This window comes from Buteo buteo, chromosome 16 (genome assembly GCF_964188355.1).
Source record: "Buteo buteo chromosome 16, bButBut1.hap1.1, whole genome shotgun sequence".
Lineage (NCBI taxonomy): Eukaryota > Metazoa > Chordata > Aves > Accipitriformes > Accipitridae > Buteo > Buteo buteo.
This window is the reverse complement of record NC_134186.1, coordinates 17,535,079-17,555,551: the sequence shown is the minus strand read 5'-3', so window position 1 is coordinate 17,555,551 and position 20,473 is coordinate 17,535,079. Positions and strand designations below refer to the sequence as shown.

General features: G+C 42.9%; 1 protein-coding gene across 2 annotated transcripts in view; it reads right to left on the bottom strand.

Annotated features, from left to right (window-relative positions):
* TUB (TUB bipartite transcription factor) overlaps positions 1 to 18,828 on the bottom strand; it is a 76,004-nt gene extending 57,176 nt beyond the window's left edge. For both annotated transcript variants that reach the window (XM_075048028.1, XM_075048029.1), the window contains exon 1: positions 18,533 to 18,828. In XM_075048028.1, coding sequence (XP_074904129.1) covers positions 18,533 to 18,570 — 38 coding nt within the window. In that variant the 5' untranslated portion in view covers positions 18,571 to 18,828. The remainder of the gene's footprint in view (positions 1 to 18,532) is intronic.
* Between the last annotated feature and the right edge of the window lie 1,645 nt (positions 18,829 to 20,473).

Here is a 20,473-nt window from a genome sequence, read left to right as displayed (position 1 = left end):
TTAAACTGAGAATAGATTCAGACTAGATATAAGGAAGAAACATTTTATGATGAGGGTGGTGAAACACTGGAACAGGTTGCCGAGAGAGGCTGTAGATGCCCCATCCCTGGAAACATTCCAGGTCAGGTTGGATCAGGGCTCTGAGCAACCTGATCTAGTTGAAGATGTCCCTGCTCACTGCAGGCAGTTGGACTAGCTGACCTTTAAAGGCCCCTTCCAACCCAAACTATTCTATCATTCTATGATATACCTTTCCCCTTTCTCCATGGCAAGTAACTTCCTTTCAAAGATACTACTAAGTCCAGGAGCTGTGTTGGAAGAAGGCAGCGTTGGAAAGGAGGCAACAGAAGTCACACTACTGTCAGGCAAAGTGCAATGGCTCTAGCACACAGGTGGTAAAATTATCTCTGCTATAAATTGTTCTCTATGGGTGGAGGAGAAAAGTATGCATTATTATAAGGCATATCAGCTTTTTTCCTCATTGTTACATTAAGTGATTTTCTCCACATCTGTGTGTAATTCCCAGCCAAGGAAGCTGAACTACCACATGCAGATTTCAGGCTGTGTCAGTTTTCAACTTTCTCTAGTAAAAATATTGCAGAGAGAAAATAAACAGGAGGAGGGAAAAGCATAACAAGGAATAATACTGTATAGAATCTCATGTCATAGGACATATTAGGAAAAGGAACAAATACTACTTTTTGACACATTTTAGGAAAAAATCTAACTTGTCCCATTAAACCTATATTTCTGTATTCTGACTGTACTTTATTTAACCCCAAATATGCTGGCATGCATTTTTGTGTTTCAAATTGAGAAAAAATATTCATTTCAATAGTAAAATGCATTCACTACATTTACAAGTACTTGGAAATGTCACATCAAGTAACAGTCTCAACATTGTTATGCAACATACCTCTTTTTGTGCATACTAAGATATGTACATTGCATAAATTTTAATCATCTTTGATTTTTATAAATATTAGCTGTGCTCACCAATTTGAATTTATATACCTAGTTTAGCATATCAGCTTTAAGTATTTCAAATAAATTAGTCAAATTTAAACCAGATCAAATATTTGTTATTGCAATACTTTTATTTCCATCTTCATTATATGAATCATCAGTACCAACTATACGTCTTCATGACTACCCTGTGACCATTTTTGTTACATGTCACAATCATTAGGTACCTTTTACCTAAGTAAGCTACTGGAGGAAATTATATTAGGAAGTACAAACAAGCCTGGATTCTTCTTGTGCCACACAACAGGAAGATTTTGGCTATTTAAGTCTCCTACTTCTATCATCAAAATTCTGTCACAAAACTACAATCCAAAACAATACCTGTCCACTCAGGAAACTCCAACAGTTAATGGAAATCTACCCTGTGATCTTTTGACTCCATTTCTGATACTTCCTCACAGAACGCTTTAGTTTCTAGGGTTGTAGCAGTCTTCCTTGATCTAAGAAAGATTCCAGCAGCTAGAATTATCTATCCTGATAGGAATTGTGAGCACACACGAATCCACCTGGTTTGTAAAGTTTTAGGTTCAAATCAACTATCAAGCTAATACGTTAAGCCAGGACGTCTTTAATCAAATCTTCAATCAGAATCTCATGGCAAATGCAGCACAGTTGAAAAACACTTAGTTCACAAGGGCAGTACCAGAGAGCACAGGTATATTGCGAATTGAAAATTATAGGAAACTACAGAAGGTAGACCATATAAAATACAGAGAGGGGGTTACACCTCAGGATTTTCCCCAGTGCTGTTCCAGATATTGCATATGCCATTAATATTTCAGCAAATAAGAAACCTCAAATACCCTGGCAATGAGACCTCTAACAGATTAAGATTATCAAGTTGTCTTCATCTGGTTCTCTCAAACTGCCTCCAATGAAGTTATCATTTAGTCTAATAATTATTCCGGATTGTTCTCTCAACACTGTATAATACATTGTGTGGAGCTACAAAGAGCTATGTGAAATGCCTTGCTGTAGTGATACATAAAAATACAAAAAAAACATTTAATTACTAAGAAGTGTGATGACTTGAAAAAAGTAATACATTATCTGCTCTGCCCAGCTTGACCTCTCAACAGATAACTGGACAAGACATTATTTCCTCATATTTAGCTATATATACATAGATAAATGTATGTATATATTAAAAAAACTGGAAGAGAAAATCTGGAAAACTACTACTTTTTCTTTTAAATACAGTATGAGAAACTATCATCATTAACTGGTGTAGCGTTCGCTACATATCAAGGTGCCACGCTTAGATCACTGGTCGGCCCAGACCAGGGAAAGAGACAGATAACACACACAGTGTGAGCACCAACTTCTGCCTTTTATTGCGCAGTTAATTCCTTTTATACTAACAAGGGGAGGTGGGGTTACAGGTACATCACAAGGCTGCGACTAACCCTCTAACTTTCTGTGACATCACGAGATCTTCCAAACGCCGAACCCTACAAACTGGTACGACTCGAATGTTGGATTCTTTCAGCATTGGGCTGTTAATTGATACAGCAATCCCTCCTTTCAAGACATAAAATTTTGCTCTGTAACACGTATGAGACATGCAAGAATGTGTGCTGCCAGCAAGAAATGAGAATTGTGGGAAAGGCTGTGGCAGAGGAGTCAGCATGCAGACTCAAGGTTTCAGAGTACTGGAAACTGGTATCCCTAAAAAGCTTTGGATTTCTAGCTGAAAATCTCCTCTGCAGTATACAGCTTATAGTTGACACAGTTATCAAATTACTGGAAAACTAAGGGCTAATTATCATGACCCAACTAATTCATATTTCTAACTGCAACTATCTTTTCCAAATTACTGTTCTAGGCTTGAAAACATCTTCACATGAACAGCCTGTGTGGTACTGTTTGAGAGCCTCCATCGGTCCCCCATGCAAGACACTTCAGACTCCAGAACACCATTTTCACTATATTTGAAGACTGAAAATAGAGTCTGATATATGCACACCACCTAATTTTTAGGGTTCTGATCCTGAACAGACTAATAAAACTTGTTATTGCTGGACATAAATATTGCCATCTGAGCCCACTCAAATAGCTACGTATTTGCAAAATAAAAGCTTATAGCATGTGAAATGGTGAACACCAAAAGAAAAGGCTGATAACAAATCAGTAATTTTTATCTTTTTTGAAACTGCTTGTCAAATATTCACCAGTTCCATCAAACAGTAACCAAGGAGAAAAAAGATGAAAATAATAAGATGCTTTTTCTGATTTTTTTGAAAACTCCTAGGATTTGCACAAACATTTTACATGCAAAAAGAGTAACTTCTTCTTTAAAATAAAGCATGCATAAGATAATTAGATTTAAAAAGGTGTGTTGACTTTAGGTGGGTTTTTTTCTTAAATTGGCAAGCAGCTGTCATCCATAACTGTAACAAAATATCCAAAGGCATTAGATCAAAAAAAGATTTCAGCATTTATCCAATCTACTGTTTTTTAAACTGTTCTTACCTGAGTTAAGCATTACTTTTCTCTTTCACCATGTGAAAATTGCTAAGCAAATAGGGTACCATGTTTTATAAATCGAAGAAGAGCTATCATACAAAACCACAAGCATTCTTTGCCAGTCATGTACTACTACAGATTTTCAGTACAATCTGACCTCCCAAAATAGATACAGGATACAATACCAGCATGATATCCAAAGAATTAATAAGCAGTGTAATTCTCATTAAGGTTGTGCCATTAAGCCCTGCACAGAGCGTACTGAAAATTTGCACTCAAATGATGTATTTCTAGATATTGGTAGAAATTACAGTTCTCTAGAATCAGATTATAATTACACAGGATTGCAAATTGTACGTTTGTCAGTTCCTAGAAACAAAATGGATAGCAAAATCTGCAATGCTAATGGCTGTTTTCATACTAAATACAGATACTGAGAACACTGCGGTTCATTTACCAATTAAGACAAAAATTGTTTCCCTTGCCTTTTTCTTCTCTCTCCTCTAAGATTCGGGCATATTATGAACCCACAGAAAGACAGAGATAAGTTTATTGGCCAGAAATAACATAAGAAAAATCTACTGACTCTACTTACTGCATAGAATAGACAAACTCTCCTTTTTAAAACATTATTCAGACGTACAGAAGATTGGTTATCACTGGGTTTGGGGTTTTTTTTATTCCCTTTGTTCTTTAAGGGAAAGATGAATGATAGTCCTATACTGAATTTCAACCTGTGGATTCAACCTGTAGAGCTTAAACAAATCCTCAATACTCAATTATATTGTGAGAAGTACTGCTTCCTATGTGTTTACAACTTGAAAAAAACCAGCTTTGAGATACAAAGAATAACCAGAATCTAGATTTTCGTAAATGTCACTTTCCATGTATTCAGAAAAAGGGGAAAGTTTCCTATCCCAAATGTTTTAATAACAAAATTAAAAAAAAAAAGAAGTCTGTACAAAACCACATCCATTTCTAATTTCAAAACCAGCACAGGTTTAGAGAGATACCACTGATGAGAGCCATGCTCTTTGTAGCATTAAGCATGACAGAAACAGGTCCCGAGGTAATTCAAGATATTACAGGTCTAGAATTTTGTGCTTTCCATTTTTCAACAAAGAAAACAAGCATAAACTAATTTGCTGCAGTGTGGCATTTAAAAAGTCTAGAGATAAACCATCTTTAGTTTTGTGTAACTAAACAGATCACAGCTGAACCTGATCAGATTAACTGCTGAAGAAAGATTGTGTTTACAAACAGTACAGAAAAGTTTATCAACACTTCTTGTGGATACAAAAAGCACAGTAAAACATACAAATCTGTTTGCCAGGAGGCTGTCTTAAGTTTGTTTTTAAATTGTAAAGCAAAGGCTGGAAGAATAAGATGTAAAGGGGTTTTATTGAACGACGAGCTGTTCAGGTGCTGTGATGTTACTAGCAAACCATTACAGGAAAGGGCTTTTCACCATCCTTTTCATATTTAATATGTGGCTGAAGCTGCCATTTTAATTATTCCACTTCACCTACTAGAATGCCTGTTAGCAACAATTATAGCAAAAGCAATCTCCACTTGGGGACTGAAGCACCACATAGAGCCTTGTCAGTGGACACATTTCTAAGCCTGCTAGTTCCCTCCTATGAAACATTTTCAGTTAAGATGTGGGTAAAATCTGAATAAAAATATGTGCTCATCAGACTGGTTGCTGATTTCTAGAACAGGAAGTAAATCACACCATGCAAGTAAACTTAAATTCAAAACATTTAGGTCTTTGTCCAAGAAGAATTTAAGTTCTCTGTCTCATGTGAAACGTGTGTTAATGCTGCATTTTGTGTAAGAGTACAAGACAGAAAGCAGTGAACAAGTGTATCTCTGGAAGTTTCAGGAATAATTCTCATTTTCACAGCGGTTCTGTAATAAAATTTGACCAGAGCACTCGAACTTCAAATTCCTTCACTGACAATTCAGTATCCATAGAATGAGGGGGTTTTGCTGGTTTCTTAAGGAACAAAGATTTATGCATTCATAATGTCTCTTTTTTTCTTCAGTTGATTAATTTCAACTAAAATTAAAGAGGGTTAAATCTAAGTCCAACAGATTTCATGATGACGGTGGTGGCTGGGAAGAGGCAAAGACCTTAAATAGCCTCTCTGTGGAGAGGAAGGTGTCGGGCTCAGCTCAATAATATTATTAGAGTAATGAGAAGCCATATAGGGAAACATTATGAAGGACAGCTATAGGAATTCTGGTTTCGAAAGCTGTATTGATCCTAGGACCGCTTCTTACAGGTATATGCAGAAGATCCCTTCCAACCCCAACACACTGAAGAAAGTTTACTGGGTTCATTTTTTTCTTGTCTACATATGCACAATTCTTATTATCTTAATTTGGAGTTTTTATAAACAGACAAACAGAAATTCAAAAGAAATAAAAAAGATAATCTGTATTAGAGGCAAGAAGGGTGGAAGTGGAAGATAAAGCAAATATAACTCCCTCCCTGATCTCACTACTGAGTTTTTAATCCCAGAAAAGCCACACTTCTGCTGTATGTGCAGTGTCCCAGTCTGTAACACAGTGGTAATATGCCTCCGCCTTTGCAACATCTCCCAGAGCTCCACACAAAGCACAGCATGTGAGGGTGAGACACGAGACGGGCAGTGCACTACAGCACCACGCCAAGGTGCACCCAGACCACTGAGGGACCTGTCACACTGACCTCTCGAGCCACGGCCACACCATAAATCACCGGGTGCGTGCCAGCAAAAGCAGACAACAGTAGGAATAGTAAGTGAGCAGGCATACTCTCAGATAGAGGAAGCTGTTTCGGACAAAGCTGGAGACCCCCTTTTAACTGTATCAGATGCAATTAAACCACTTCTGGCACTGTGTGAAGCTATCTCCAAATGCATTTGAGCAAGGCAGAAAGTATCATATTAGCTGTTGGACCATTTAAAAAAAGAGTGAAAATAAGATTCCCCTTTGGGTCTAATCAACACTCATACACCAGCAGATGTTTTTCTACTCCTCTCAGACTGTGTATCTGCTGGTTTCTTTATGGAACACTAATTGCCCACTGCACAAAATGTCTAATTGACGTAGCATGTGATCACTGTTATTTGCACATTTTTCATAGCTCTAATATTTCAACACACAACCTATGAGTTTGTTTATTGTAGGATACAGGATTACAAGGTGAGCGATTTCAGCCTGCAGGACCATCCACTGAATGTCATTCACCTTCATTCTGTCAGATTCAGAGGGCTCCATTTCAGGACCCTTTCTCTTTCAGGACCTAGCCAAAACTGGAACAGGATGAGGAGGAGTTCAGCTGAAGAATTATGGAAAGAAAGCCGGCTGGCACAAGCAAGCTAGAAATGCATAAGGCAGCAACAGCTTCCTCTATGTGACCCTTCAAAAGTGTTTATCGTTCTGGGATAGCATTGTACTGCTACCAGTGCACACGCTCTTACCTTTATGTGCGGCAAACTGGGAGCATGCAGCGTGCTTCTCTGGACTCCCAGCCTCACAGCAGTGACCACGGCAGTGATCAGAGACTGCTCGCCCACATTGCTGAAGCTATGTCTGCATGCAAACCATGCTGCTCCCCAGGGAACGCGTCTGCTCTCCCCTGCTCCCACGTGCTGACAGAAGGACCTCTGCTTGAATCTGAAATCTACTTTAGAAAGACTTTTGATGACAGTCCCTTATGGGAGCACAGATGTGAAATCCTGCTCAAATATTTATCTGCTTTATGATTATTAAAAGATTTAATTTAAGAAGAGCTGGAAGATCATAAGGAAATACTGCCATTGACTTACTGGCAAATTTAACTCAACCCATATTATGTCCAGGCACTCTCCCAGCAGCACATACACTGTGCTCCTCAAAACCAACATCAGCCATTTGACAGCGCACTGGACAGATTACTACAGATCAAATTTCCAGATACAGAGGACTCGCACGAAAAGGGCAAGAACCACAGAAACAAGCTGAGTAAGATTCCTTAAGTATTGAGTATCATTAGAATACAGAGGTAGGCATTTTGTGATGTAAAAAGAAAACAAATGCCTTTCATTTCACAAAGTAAATAACTTAGGGAATTATTAATAGTGACTTAATCATTGTTAGTTATAGACCTATTCTAATGGAGTGAAAATAAAAAACAGAAACAATATCATAGCCATTTTGATGAAAAATTAGCAACAAGATCGACATTGTGAAGTGCAAAGTGAAAAGCAAAACCATACAGAACACCATCTTTCTATTTACTATTTATCAGTCTGCAGTTATGTTTGGCATTGTTAATCCAAGTCCATAGTAAATGCAACATTGCAGAGCTGCCTGTAAACTAAAACCCTTTGGGCTGAATTTTCATCCCAATGCACGAGTTACTTTGAGGACTCCTTGCAATGTCAATTGGGCATATTTACAATTCATCATGCAATGCAGTGAAAACTTCTATGCCTCTAATATAGCTTAGTTTTTCTTCAGAATAAGCTTTTTCAGATGAGAATGAGTTGTTCTTGCCAAGGAACACACAAAAACTGCAGTGTGTTATACACTGTTTGTCATTTTGACTAGACAGCACAATAGTCATTCTCCTCCCTTCCCTCTCCACCACATTAAGTATTTTCAACAGAAATTTCAGATTTTCAAAAACGCTCACAATTAGGAAATAACATGAACAGGGAATCAGAGTGACCCTGAGCACTCTTGAAAATCCAGCCATAGACTCTTCAAGGCTCCCTGTGTAGTATTATGTTCCATCCTTTCAAAGGCCTATACCAGCCTAATGCTAAAATACAGCTATTCTGCATGTGTTCTTAAATCTTGTTTCAAAATCTTTATATTTTAATGGAATGCAACAATCAATAAACTGAAAGTCCAGCAACTGGATAGTCATTTCCAATGAGCTCCTAGTTGCCTTACTATCTCCTTCAATTTTTGTTATGGCTTACATTATTTGGTACCACTTCAATGAAATGATGGCTTTCAGAAATTATAATTGATTGTAAGTAAAATTAATTTTCTAAGCCCTAAATCTTTCCTTCTGAGTCTAGAGTTCATTGGATTCTTTTGCCAGAAGTCTTTGTAAAAGAATGCCAATTTGTCAAATCCAAATCTTGTAAACTCAATGACCTCCAGAGATTCAGGAGAAAATTTTGGGAGGTGGGGGATACAGGCCCAGCCCACACCAACAAATAACCTGAAAGTCCAGGCACTCATCTGAGGTGTTAGAAATACCTTCCTAAGGAATGAAACACACAGGGCATACACTTGAATACTTGAATTTGCATATCCCAATTTCCAGGCTATGCAAAGTAATTTCACATTTCTTCCAACAGAATAATCTGGAAATCATTCTGACAAAAGGGTGCACAGGATTTGGAAACTTTTTTGTCCTTCCTAGAACAACCTCTATCTTGCAAAGCCTCAAGCACATAGCATTAAATTAAAAAAAAGTAACTGAAGGTGCCTGAGAATCAAAACAGGAAGAGAGAAGGAAGGAAGGAAGGAAGGAAGAAAAGAGAGAAGGAAGGAAAGAGAGGGGGAAGGAAGGAAAGAGAGGGGGAAGGAAGGAAAGAGAGGGGGAAGGAAGGAAAGAGAGGGGGAAGGAAGGAAAGAGAGGGGGAAGGAAGGAAAGAGAGGGGGAAGGAAGGAAAGAGAGGGGGAAGGAAGGAAAGAGAGGGGGAAGGAAGGAAAGAGAGGGGGAAGGAAGGAAAGAGAGGGGGAAGGAAGGAAAGAGAGGGGGAAGGAAGGAAAGAGAGGGGGAAGGAAGGAAAGAGAGGGGGAAGGAAGGAAAGAGAGGGGGAAGGAAGGAAAGAGAGGGGGAAGGAAGGAAAGAGAGGGGGAAGGAAGGAAAGAGAGGGGGAAGGAAGGAAAGAGAGGGGGAAGGAAGGAAAGAGAGGGGGAAGGAAGGAAAGAGAGGGGGAAGGAAAGAGAGAGGGAAGGAAAGGAAAACCTTTCATTTCATTTAAGTTTCTCCAGTGCTGGTTTTTCTTGATCTTTAAAAATCTATGAGTGATATTCAAGACCCAAGGAAGTAATTAACAATTTTTCAAGCTGCATCAATACTGCCAAAATACTACACTATATCGTTATTTGAAATAGCTAACGTTTAGAAGGCATCTTCCAGGATGCCTCAAACTTCAAGCAATGTCATGATCTTTTTGCACTGATATGATGGCCCAGTTTCTCTGAGTATTAATACAGTATTCCATAATTAATATATCTGGCATATCCAAGAATAATTATCCTAGTATCCTGAAAAGCCAGACCCTAGATCAGGTGGCGCATAGGTGGCTAGTGCTCTTAACAGCCAAAAAATTAACATTCTTAGTTAGACCAGATAATGAATTTTAAATTAAAAGTTCCATCCACATTGTGGACTGTGCTATGATAGATACCCAGCTAGCTGTAAACAAGCTAACACATATACTGGAAACAATTTAACTATGGTAGTCCCCAGCTCCTCACAGACTGAACTGCATTGCTCCTCAAAGGAGTAAATCACTTCTGCATTTTTGATGTTGTTGTACAGCTTTCTGTGTCAGCTCGTATGCAGCTCGCCCAAGTGTCTCTCTACTGCACTGCAGTATGCAGCATGGACATACCACAGAGATCAAATACAGAAGGAAAGAATTTAACTAATTTGACACTAAGCAAAGCTACAGGGTTCTCTGTGTCTCCATCATTACATAGATTTAACAACACACAATATGCAGAGTCACCTGAGCTCTGCCTTAAGGACAGGCAATAAAACAAAGCTAGTGTTATTCTAGGGCAAGCACAAAAACTTTCTCTAAAACCTTGTACTTCACTTCTTAAATCTGCAGCAACAGCCAGTGAAGTGATTTAAAATTCAGTAACCTGGACGAATCAGTTATCAAGCTCTGACTCACTGGTGTGTAGAGACATCTTTAATGTTATTTAATGTTGCTCTACAGATGCATTATTTACCTGTATAACTAACTTAGAAGTTTTAGATAGGCATGTAAGAGTTCATGCAATCCCTAGGTCCGCAGAAGATTGATTAATGGAAATTCACACTTCTGGCTTGAGTCTTGGGATTTATATCTGCCAAATATAGTGGGATGCATTCCAAGGTACAGTAAGTATCTTACTCTTTCAGTTGCCACTCAACCTGACTTAAGCAGTTAGTCTAAGTCATTGTTCAGACAAGTTATCTATTCTTTAATTTCTACAATACATCCAATCATTTCCTCAAATTTTCAGAAGTGAGAATTGCAACATGATGCAATGTTTTTTGGTTTTGTTTTTTATTACTGCAGACAACTGAAAATGCTGCTGTAGTAGTATTGGTTAGCAACAACCTCCACTGGAAAAAAGAGAGACCAATTTTCCTTATGCTTCTTGCTGTGGCACAGGTACCATTAATGGAAATACCTAGCCTTTAATTTTATTCATTTTGCTTTCAAACTGATACCAAATTTGAAAGACAGACCTGTTTTAATCCCTTCCCTAAACATGGATCAAATACTGACATATCTGTATTTCACTTGCAGATACAATTTCCAACTTAGTCATCATTTGAAGTTAATCAAGGAATTTCTTCATCTTGTAATTTCTCACCTGCAGGTAGTTAGAACTGTGATTACAATTAAAATTACCATTAAAAACTTCATGCTGTGGTTTCATTACCTGTGCCAAATGAGTTATATTAATTACAAATTATGATATTCACAGACTTGTGTTAACATGCATCTCAACAGGAACCATGAGGTTTCCACTGAAATCTGCAATTCAAGACTTAATTTTGGTAAACATCTGAGAACTCAAGCTAAAACTCAACTTCATGAAAGAATGGCTCAGGCACTTGTGTTGTCAGAGAGCAAGATAAGTATGTCACTCACAAACAAAGTGCCCTCACACATTCATATTAATGTATTATAGACCGCTTCCCATTATTTGCTCAGCTAAAACATGAGCTCAGAGAAGGCTGTGGAACCAATCCAATTCCCTTTTAAGTCAATAAAAAGGCTCTTGTGGCACCTCTTTGTGACTGCTTCCTGCAAGCAACCACACAACTACACGTAAGGCAGAGGGCAGTCTTAGACTCTACAGCATCCCTACCTCCAGGTATAAGGATAGTAGTCTGACTGCACAGAATCAGCATCCAACATCTGCACAGTTCTTGTACCGGCAGAAGCAGTTACTATCCTTTGCTGTATAAGGCCCTCCTGCACTTCCCCAAATGAAGTGTTTTAAATTGGGTCACTTTTTCCCTTTAAGGATAAATAATAGATAACCATGTAATCTCTCAACTTATTAGCAATCCAAAAGCAGGAAAGCTACTCCTGCTGTACTCACTGAAAGGAAAGCAAGATATATCTTAGCTTCTTATTAATGTAAAAGAAGAAAATACAAATACATCTAGTAAATAATTTAATTACAGAGCAAACTGAGCATTTAAAGACCTTCCTAAGCATGACAAATCTACACAATGTAGACATAAACTAAAATTAATCAGTGGATGACCCGCAATACATCCACAGTTACTGAACATGTATAAAGCAATAAAAAAGCTACATTACCATCAAGTATTAGATAAAACAAGCTGGTGTGACATCAGCAAAAAATATGGTTTCATCTTTTACCACCTGTACTCATCGTGTTTCAAAATAATTACTCCAATCTTTCTACCTTCTCCCATAGTTACCTTTGCATGCTCTATACACCCTTCTCTGGGAGCACGTTTCTTTATCTATTTAAGTCACTATCCCCTTACTTTCCATTTTCTTAAGAGTAGGATAGTCAAAAGAAGCTGATGATCATGTCTGCAACAAAAATGAAAGCAAAAAGGAGTATGCCAACAATCACACTGATCTTTCCACTTCTATTTTGTGCCCTTCTTTTGTATCTATCTTCTAAACTGAAAAATTTTCAGACTGAAGACTGTTTGCTGTAAACTACATACTATCAGCATTATACAAATGATAACAGAGCCCAGAGAGGAACACCTCTCAGCTGAGAGTCATCAGAACTTGCTGGTATCATCCTGCCACTACGTCATGATAAAAGAGATTGCAGACTGTGAGGGAGCAGGTCTTCATTCCCCACCACCCCCCATCTGCATGACACAGACTATCACCAAGAAGGGCATCTCCTAATCCCAGTTACAGGCCTTCATATACTATAGTAACAAAAGCTTCAGCAGTAAGTCAGATATAAAATAAACACTGACTTTAACATCCATGCTTAAAGCAATAATCTTTGAATAATCTGCTGCAAATACTGAAATTAATTCTCAACAAACTGCAAAATAAATAATTTCAGCTTTAAACAATTGCGAACAGTACTAACTACTTCAGTAATACAATGAGAAGTTGGGATGAATTTATTCAAAAGTTACAAACAATAAAATACAAATTGAATAGCAAACATTTACAGAGAAGGGTATCTTCTGCAGGCACCATATAGCTGGCAAGACAGAATTCTATTTTCATGAATAATCTCAAAGTGGGAAAGAGAAGAAAACAAAAAAAAAGAGGCAAAGAGAGAAAGATGTAGGGACAAATGGCAAAAAGAAATCTGTTCATTAAGAGAAAGAACAGAAAAGCATGTATTGGAAAATAAAGTCAGTCATTAGTGTGAGGGGAAGAAGAATGAGGAGGAAATGTGAAAAGAATCCAGCTCTCCAGAACAGCAATTTCTAGTTACTAATAAAAAGTACCACCTTCCAGAAAAGCTGCTGCTTGTATGTCTAAATGGATGCCACCTAAAGGAAAGTCCAAAAAAACCTCAGGAATAAGAGTCAAAACTGTCCAACTCAGGGGACTGCAAGAGGAGACGTAACATTTCAGAACCACTTTCTGGCTGTAATCCAAATCTGGCACAGATGGCTTGTAGATGATTGTCACTACCAGAAACCCATTGGCCTATTATGAAATGAGTTTTAGTCTTGATCTGGATGTTGATATTGCAAAGGTGGTCGGGGGTGACAATACTCTAGGACAGCTGGTGCAGCTGCTTATCTGCCACAAGGCCCAAAGCGCACCCTGCAAGAGGTGGCAAAGGCCCTTCAGCCCCTTGCTTCAATCCACCTCTGGCACACTGCAAAGCACAGGACGACTACGTTTCACTCGCAGCTCTGCAGCCGAACTCCCTTGAGCCTTGTCCCATTTCCATTGAAGCCAACTCCCCACAACTTCCACAGGTCTGTATTTCCCTCGCTGGTAAAACTGAAGTGATACTTTATTTTCCTTGCCTCTCTCTTCTGCCTGGTTGATTTAGGCTATCAGCTTCAGGGTAGCAATTGCCTCTGACGATGTGCTTCTACAGCTCCCCAACACTGATGCTGGGCAAAACAGAACTTTGATCTCAGCTGGAGCCTCTATGCACTACAGCAGTAACACCCTACATAAAAGCACAGACCCCCATTAAGGGAGAGCTCTAACTTAAACGTTTTAAAAGGACATGACTAGGCTAATTTTACACATTGCAATAACCTGAGACAAGACAGCCTAATTTAAAGGAGACACACGCTCTTAGTATCCTTTTCCTTCGAAAAAGCAGCGCTCTCATAAATTATCAATGCCATTCCCCACAGCAGGCAGCCGAGAAGGAGCTCGCATGCATTGTGAGGCACTCAGTCACAAACTGCGCCTTGCAGCGGGGTGAGCACTCTACCTGCACTGCTGCCTTTAGAATGTCGAGGCTTAAGGGTAGATGATCTCCCAGCACCCCAAGTAAACGCATAGAAATGAGCGTGGGACGCCGCTGGTCTTCAAGCCCATTCCTGTTCCAGGACTTGTTTACACATCACACTTTCAGAAATCTTATCTGCTCTAATTGCCATGAATCACAAATTTACACCACAGCTGTGCTCCACAATTTTCATCCAACTGTAATCCTTCACTTTGCAAATAAATAACTAGTGACTGTTTATAGCTGCAATATCTAAGCACAGCCCCAAAACTTCAGAACAAATTCATAAAAGCTACAAAAATTGAGCGTAATAAAAAATGTCACAAATAAAATAATGTATATTATTACCATCAACATGTACATATCAAGATATATTATGCCCCTGCAAATGCATGCTATGTAATCTGCTTTAGACGGCGCCCTCCACACAAAATGCCAGACCCCCCGTGGCACAGTTCATGGGTTCCCCTTGGGCTACGGCAGGTTTATCTGCACAAACCAAGTCTCAATAGAATTACACAGACGCTTTACAGAGAACTCTGGGGACTTGTGGCAAATTTATTCCTATGTGGACTGTGCTTTTCAGCTGATAATGTTTATATATTTCTCATTAAACAGGTCAGATTGGTTTTGTAAAAGCTGCTTTTTAAGTCATAGTATTAAGATCTATTGTTAAAGAAGCAAGTGAAAAATATCAGAACTAATAATAATAATAACAACAACAACAACAGGGACTGGGACCTTACTGTGACTGAGTTAATTGATACTCTTATCTTAGCGAGCAACAGCTTCATTTAACTATAGTTATCTAGTACCAGGACTGTGTTTGCTTATTCAAGACACACCAACATAAAATAAAAATGAAAATGTTAATTTCAGAAATTCTATAAATTAAAAATGAGTTCAGGAAAAAGATATGAAACCAAAACATATTTTTGAACAAAACCCCTGAACTCCTGTGAATCTGTAATGATTCCCAGATAGTTCTGCTTTGTATTTTCTACTGGAAACTGCTGAAGGACACCAAAGGAAAACACTACTGTGCTAATTCCTCAGGAAGCTACATCTTACTCCTAACTGCCATCAGGAACCACCTTTGGGGCTGGGGGCAGCTACCTGAACTGCAACTGATTTTTTACTCGAGTCTAAACTATTTTGATTCTTTATAAGAAAGGACAGAAACACTGTTAAAAATGGGTTCAATTTAAAGAATTCCTAGCTTCTTGTACCTGGTGTGTAGCTTCATATAAGTGCTTAATCACATGCTTGAATTTCTATCTCTGAAACAGTTTAATGAAAATAAATACAATATATTTACTTTTAAAAAATAATTTCTCAATTGTATTTCATACCATTAGCAAACTCAAATCCCCTCATCCTATCACTATTAGGGTTTTGGAAGCAGAATACACAAGAGAAGAAAAGACATTAAGGGCCAAATGCCAAAATCACAAACTCCCAAATAATATGAATCTTTTATCCACCTCAGCATGACAAAGGTAGCACTGACACTGAAAGAATTGCCTACTATTTTTTGTTAATTCACCCAAAATGTTCTCAGCATCTGTTTTGTGAGTTTTGGACATGCAGGTGGATTGCTTAATGAGTTGTGCATGACACACGCAGAACTGATTCCCTCTGGCTCATTTCACTTGTAAGGAAAAATATGACATTTCACTAAGGAATAAAAACACTTCTCTGCTTGAATTAATTCAGGTATATAGCCACATATACGTTCGATTGCTAGAAGGAACAATGTAGGTTTAGGAGTCATGCTACCATTTTAAAGTCCACGCCAAAGTTGAAACAGCTTTGCCAAGCTCCAAGAAGGGCTTGCAGCATTTTCTAGCACACTGTATGCACATCAGCGAGGCTCAGGCTATGTCACACACGTCTTTACAGACTGCAGCATGCCCAACAGCCTGTGCTCTGTCCCCCATGCTAGCAGCAGTGACATTGCTGGCTGTCACATGCCACCCAGGCCATAAAGAAGGTGGGAAACAGGCCTCCAAGCTTTGAGTCAGCAACCATTGAACTCACTACAGTAAGCAAGAATCTGAAGCAACGCAGCAGATAAGCGTGGGGCGTTTTGCTCTCATAGAGAAGATGAACTATCCTAAGGGGTGCCGATCAGGCCTCTCCTTGTGTATTTCATTCCTACAAAATGACCTAATTTACCAATAGAGTGTTTTCACGTGTAATCTCAGTCACATATGCATTCAGAAACTATTGTTTCCTGGGTAAGTACATTTAGGGTATCCTGGAGGATGCTTTAAACACGGAAGTTCAATGAGATTTCCAATGATATGCCTCTAACTCAGAAATTAGCTCTGAAGACTGAAAAATAAGTCAACTTCTTGAGAGAACTCTACGTTAGAAGGCTAAACAAAGACACTTCAGAGCAGAAGAGTGGGCTTTTTGCCTTTTGGTTTGGGGCAGTCCTCAGCAGTTTCTGGCCATAAACATATGGTTAACATTCAACAATAATATTATATTAGAAAAGACATGAGTACCATCAGATCTGTGTTCCTCTGGAGATCTACTGCTTTGTCTCCCTTTGCTTCACTGAACTGCACTGAGCAGAAAACAGAAGAGACGTTTTATTTCCTTCTTCAGGGCCACTGCTACAAAACCCCTCAGCAAACTTTTGGCATTGGCCTCCGCAGAGCCTTGTGTACACTGAGAGAACGGAGAAACAGTTCCTCTGCTGCTGGGAAGAGCCATGAACAGCTGTTCTGGTATTTTTGCCTTCATTACAAGGCTTCAAATTGCATCAGAATGCATCCACTAGTCATTTTTGAAGCCTTATTGCCAATTCCTCATGTCTTTTCAAAACACATGGTCTGAAAGAGCTACTGGAGAGAGAGTGGTGATATTCTCAGGTTCATTGTAATCAGATTTCTTTCTTTCTGATTCTTCTATTGATTAGAACTACCACGCACACAGATTAAACCAGCAGACTTCCACTTGTGCATCTATCATTTCATTTTTTTCTCTGTATTAAGGAGTGATTTATTTGTGTTTATTATATCGCACTCATTGTGGCATATGGTCGCTACAAATATTGTCATTTAGAATGGGGCAAACTACAACTGACCTGCTTAAACAGCTGTCTTTGTTTTAAAATGCCCTCTGTAAATATTTTTAATTTCACGATTCTCTAAAAAAGAAAAGTTTATGTTACTGTATCTACTTTGTTTTATTTACCACCAAACAAATGAAACAAACGTGCTTTTTAACGCCGAGATTTCTTCCTGCAATAGCTCAGTCTGAAGAAGAGACTTTGATGAAAACTAAAAAACCCCGTAACGTTAACGTCACTCCGGACAGAAGATTGGGAAACGGCTTGATTATTGTCCCACGGCACAGCCCGTCCCGCCCGGAGCTCAACCTTCTTTGGCTCGCTCTCTCCTCGCACCGGCAAGTCAGAAACAAACTCCCCTCGCATCCCAGCGGCAAGCGCTCCCGCTCCAAAACCGGGCGCTCGGGGCAGACACGGCAAGGGCACCGCAAGGCGCCGGAGGGCAGGGCGGCCCCCCGCGCAGGGCGAGCGGGGCTCCCCACGTCCCCGGGCCGCCACCGGCTCCCGCGGCGCGGAGCCCCCGCCGCCGCCCGCCGCCTGCTGACGCACGGGGGCTCCCGGGCAGCAGCCGCCGCGCGGCGGCTCCCGTAGCTTATGGCAACGGCGGAGCCAATGGCAGCCGTCCGCCGGGCGCTGCCATGGCGATCCCGCTCCTCGCCATGGCGGCACCACCGGCCGCGGCCGCTCCGCTCCGCGCTGCGAGGAAGCGGCGGCCGCGCCCGCGCGCTGCCCGGCCCGCCGCCCCGCTCTCCGCGGCACCCAGCGGAAGGGGCGGCGAGCGCCCGCCAGCGCCCGGCGGGGCCGGCGGTCCCCGCGCCCGAGAGGCGACGGCCGCCTCCGACGGCGCAGCGCTCCGCCTGCTGCCGCCCGGCCGGGGCGGGGGGGGGGAGCCCTGTGGCGGAGGCAGGCAGGAAAGCTCTCCCGCTGCGGAGCGAGCGCGGCTCTCCCGCTCTCCGCCGGCCTGACAGCTCTCTCCCCAGAGACCAGCCCCCGAACTTCGCGGAGCGGGACCGGCCCGAAGTTGGGAGGCGGGACCGGGCTCCCCCCCCCCGCCCCGCTCCGGGAGCGCTCGCCAGCCGGCGGGCACGGGGTCCGCCCGCGACCCGCTCCCCCGGGCGGGACCCGCCGCCTCCTCGCCGCGCCCCGGGCAGGGTCCGGCCGGCCCGGCCCCGCCGCCGAGGCGCGGGTTCCGGCGGCGAGCCCCCGAGCCCGCCGAGGGGCAGCGGCTCCAGCCCCGGGGCGACCCCGGTCCCCCCGGCCGCGCCCGCACCGCTCTGCCCGCCGCCCTACCTGTAAGGGATCCAGTCCGCCTGGTGCCTTGAAGTCATCTCTCCCCGGCGACGCTGCCCGGAGCCGAGGAGGGGGACGCGGCCGCTGCTGCCCGAGTCGGAACCCGCCACGGCGCGGGCAGCATCCTCCGTCCGGGGCGGGGGCGGACGGCGCGCCGGTTATCCCGGCAGCGGCCGCAGAAACATCCCCCCGGGGAGGGCTTCCAGCGGCGGGCCGGGCTGCATGGGGAGGGGGGCGGCCGGGGGCAGCGGGAGGCGGCTCCCAGCCCTTCCTCCCTGCCCGGAGCGGCCGGCTGAGTCGGGCACCGGCGCGGGGGAGGGGGGGGGGGCGCGGGAGGGGGCGGAGGAAGGGCCGGCGGCGGGCAGGGAAAGGCAGGGCAGCAGCGCCGCGTCCCCGCCGCCGCTACCCGCCCGCCCCCCTGCTGCCGCTGCCGCCGCGCTGAGGCATCGCCCGGGCGAGGCGGGCCGCGCCGGGCCGAGCCGAGCCGCCCTCCGCGCCGGGCCCGCCCCTGCCCCGTCAGCCGCGCCGCCACTGACTCACGGCCGGCGCCCGCCCCGCCACTGGGCATGTGCGGCCGCCGCGGCCGGGCAGGGCTCGGCCCGGCTCGGTTCGGTTCGGCTCGGCTCGGCTTGGCGTGCCGCGCGCGGCCCCCGCGGCGGGCAACGGCCGAGCCCTGAGGCGGGCAACGGCCGCGGCGCGAGGCGGGCAACGGCCGAGCCCTGAGGCGGGCAACGGCCGCGGCGCGAGGCGGGCAACGGCCGGGCAGCCCTCGCAGCCGACTGAGGCGGGGGAGAGGTGCGAGGAGAGCTCAGCCTGCGCTTAGGCTCTTCTCAGTCCAGCCCTACCGGCAGAAACCTATAAATTTCAGCAACTCGACCCAAAATGGCTGAGGAGCCACGGCCTGGGGTCTGTTAGCAAAAGTTTAACGCGGCCCTCAAGGGAAAAATCATGTTGTCTGTTTGCCAACACCGGACTGGCGTCTCGCGGTGATGCAGACCCGCTGGGACATGGTGGCTGCGGCCCACCTCTGCTGGCCCTGGCACGGCTGCCACCGCCAGCAGCTCTCCTGGGGACGCCGTGCAGAAGGCTAAGGCTGCCGGGGAGCAGAGCGCAGTCGCGGCTCCCTGAGGAGCCCAGCTTTTGCTACACAAGTGTGTCACAGGCTACCATGCACTCATCCCGGCAAGACCACCTCCGCTCCAGCTCTGCAGCCACAGCAGCGTTGAAGCCCTACGGACCATGTAAATCCCTCCTCCTCTTGGTCTGTGTCAGGCTATATGCGTACAGAAACAGTTCCTGACTTCATGGAAAAAACATGATCTGAAGAAAGAAGAAATTAGTGAAAGATAAGAGATTAATGAAAAATATAGTCCCTATCTATTTGCTTTGAATAACGGCAGTCTAGCCCTTAATACCTCAGAAGTTTTGTTGTAGGCAACAGTTGTACTGTGTGTGGAGGGGAGATTTAAAGAAAAGACTTAGGACTTAGCTGAGGTCACCTTTTCACACAGAACAGGCATTGTGGAATAAACCATCAAAGAGTTAAGTGTGGCACCCTCTGTACCCGGGAAATGCTAAGATGGAGAGGGGTACCTAAGAGATGAAGACGTGAAGCTCTGACCTGCTAAGCCATTCCCAAATTGCAACATTGGTCTTCTGCTTGATGGTGTGAACTCGTGCAGAAGGGGTATGGTACAGGTTATCCCATTGCAGGGTATTGCAGAGTTAGAAGGAAGGATGAATGATTAAGGCTGTGGAAAGGTGCACATCTGAGCAGAGAGTGAAAAAAACCACTCACCTAAGAAAACAGAGACAAGGTTTTTAAAAGTAAGTGTCTAGAAATGGTAGAGCAGAACAGTAGAAAAAGAACTTTTGTTCTCCTGGTTTTATAGCATAAAAAACCAAGGAGACAATATTATAATTTAGCAAATTAAAAACAGA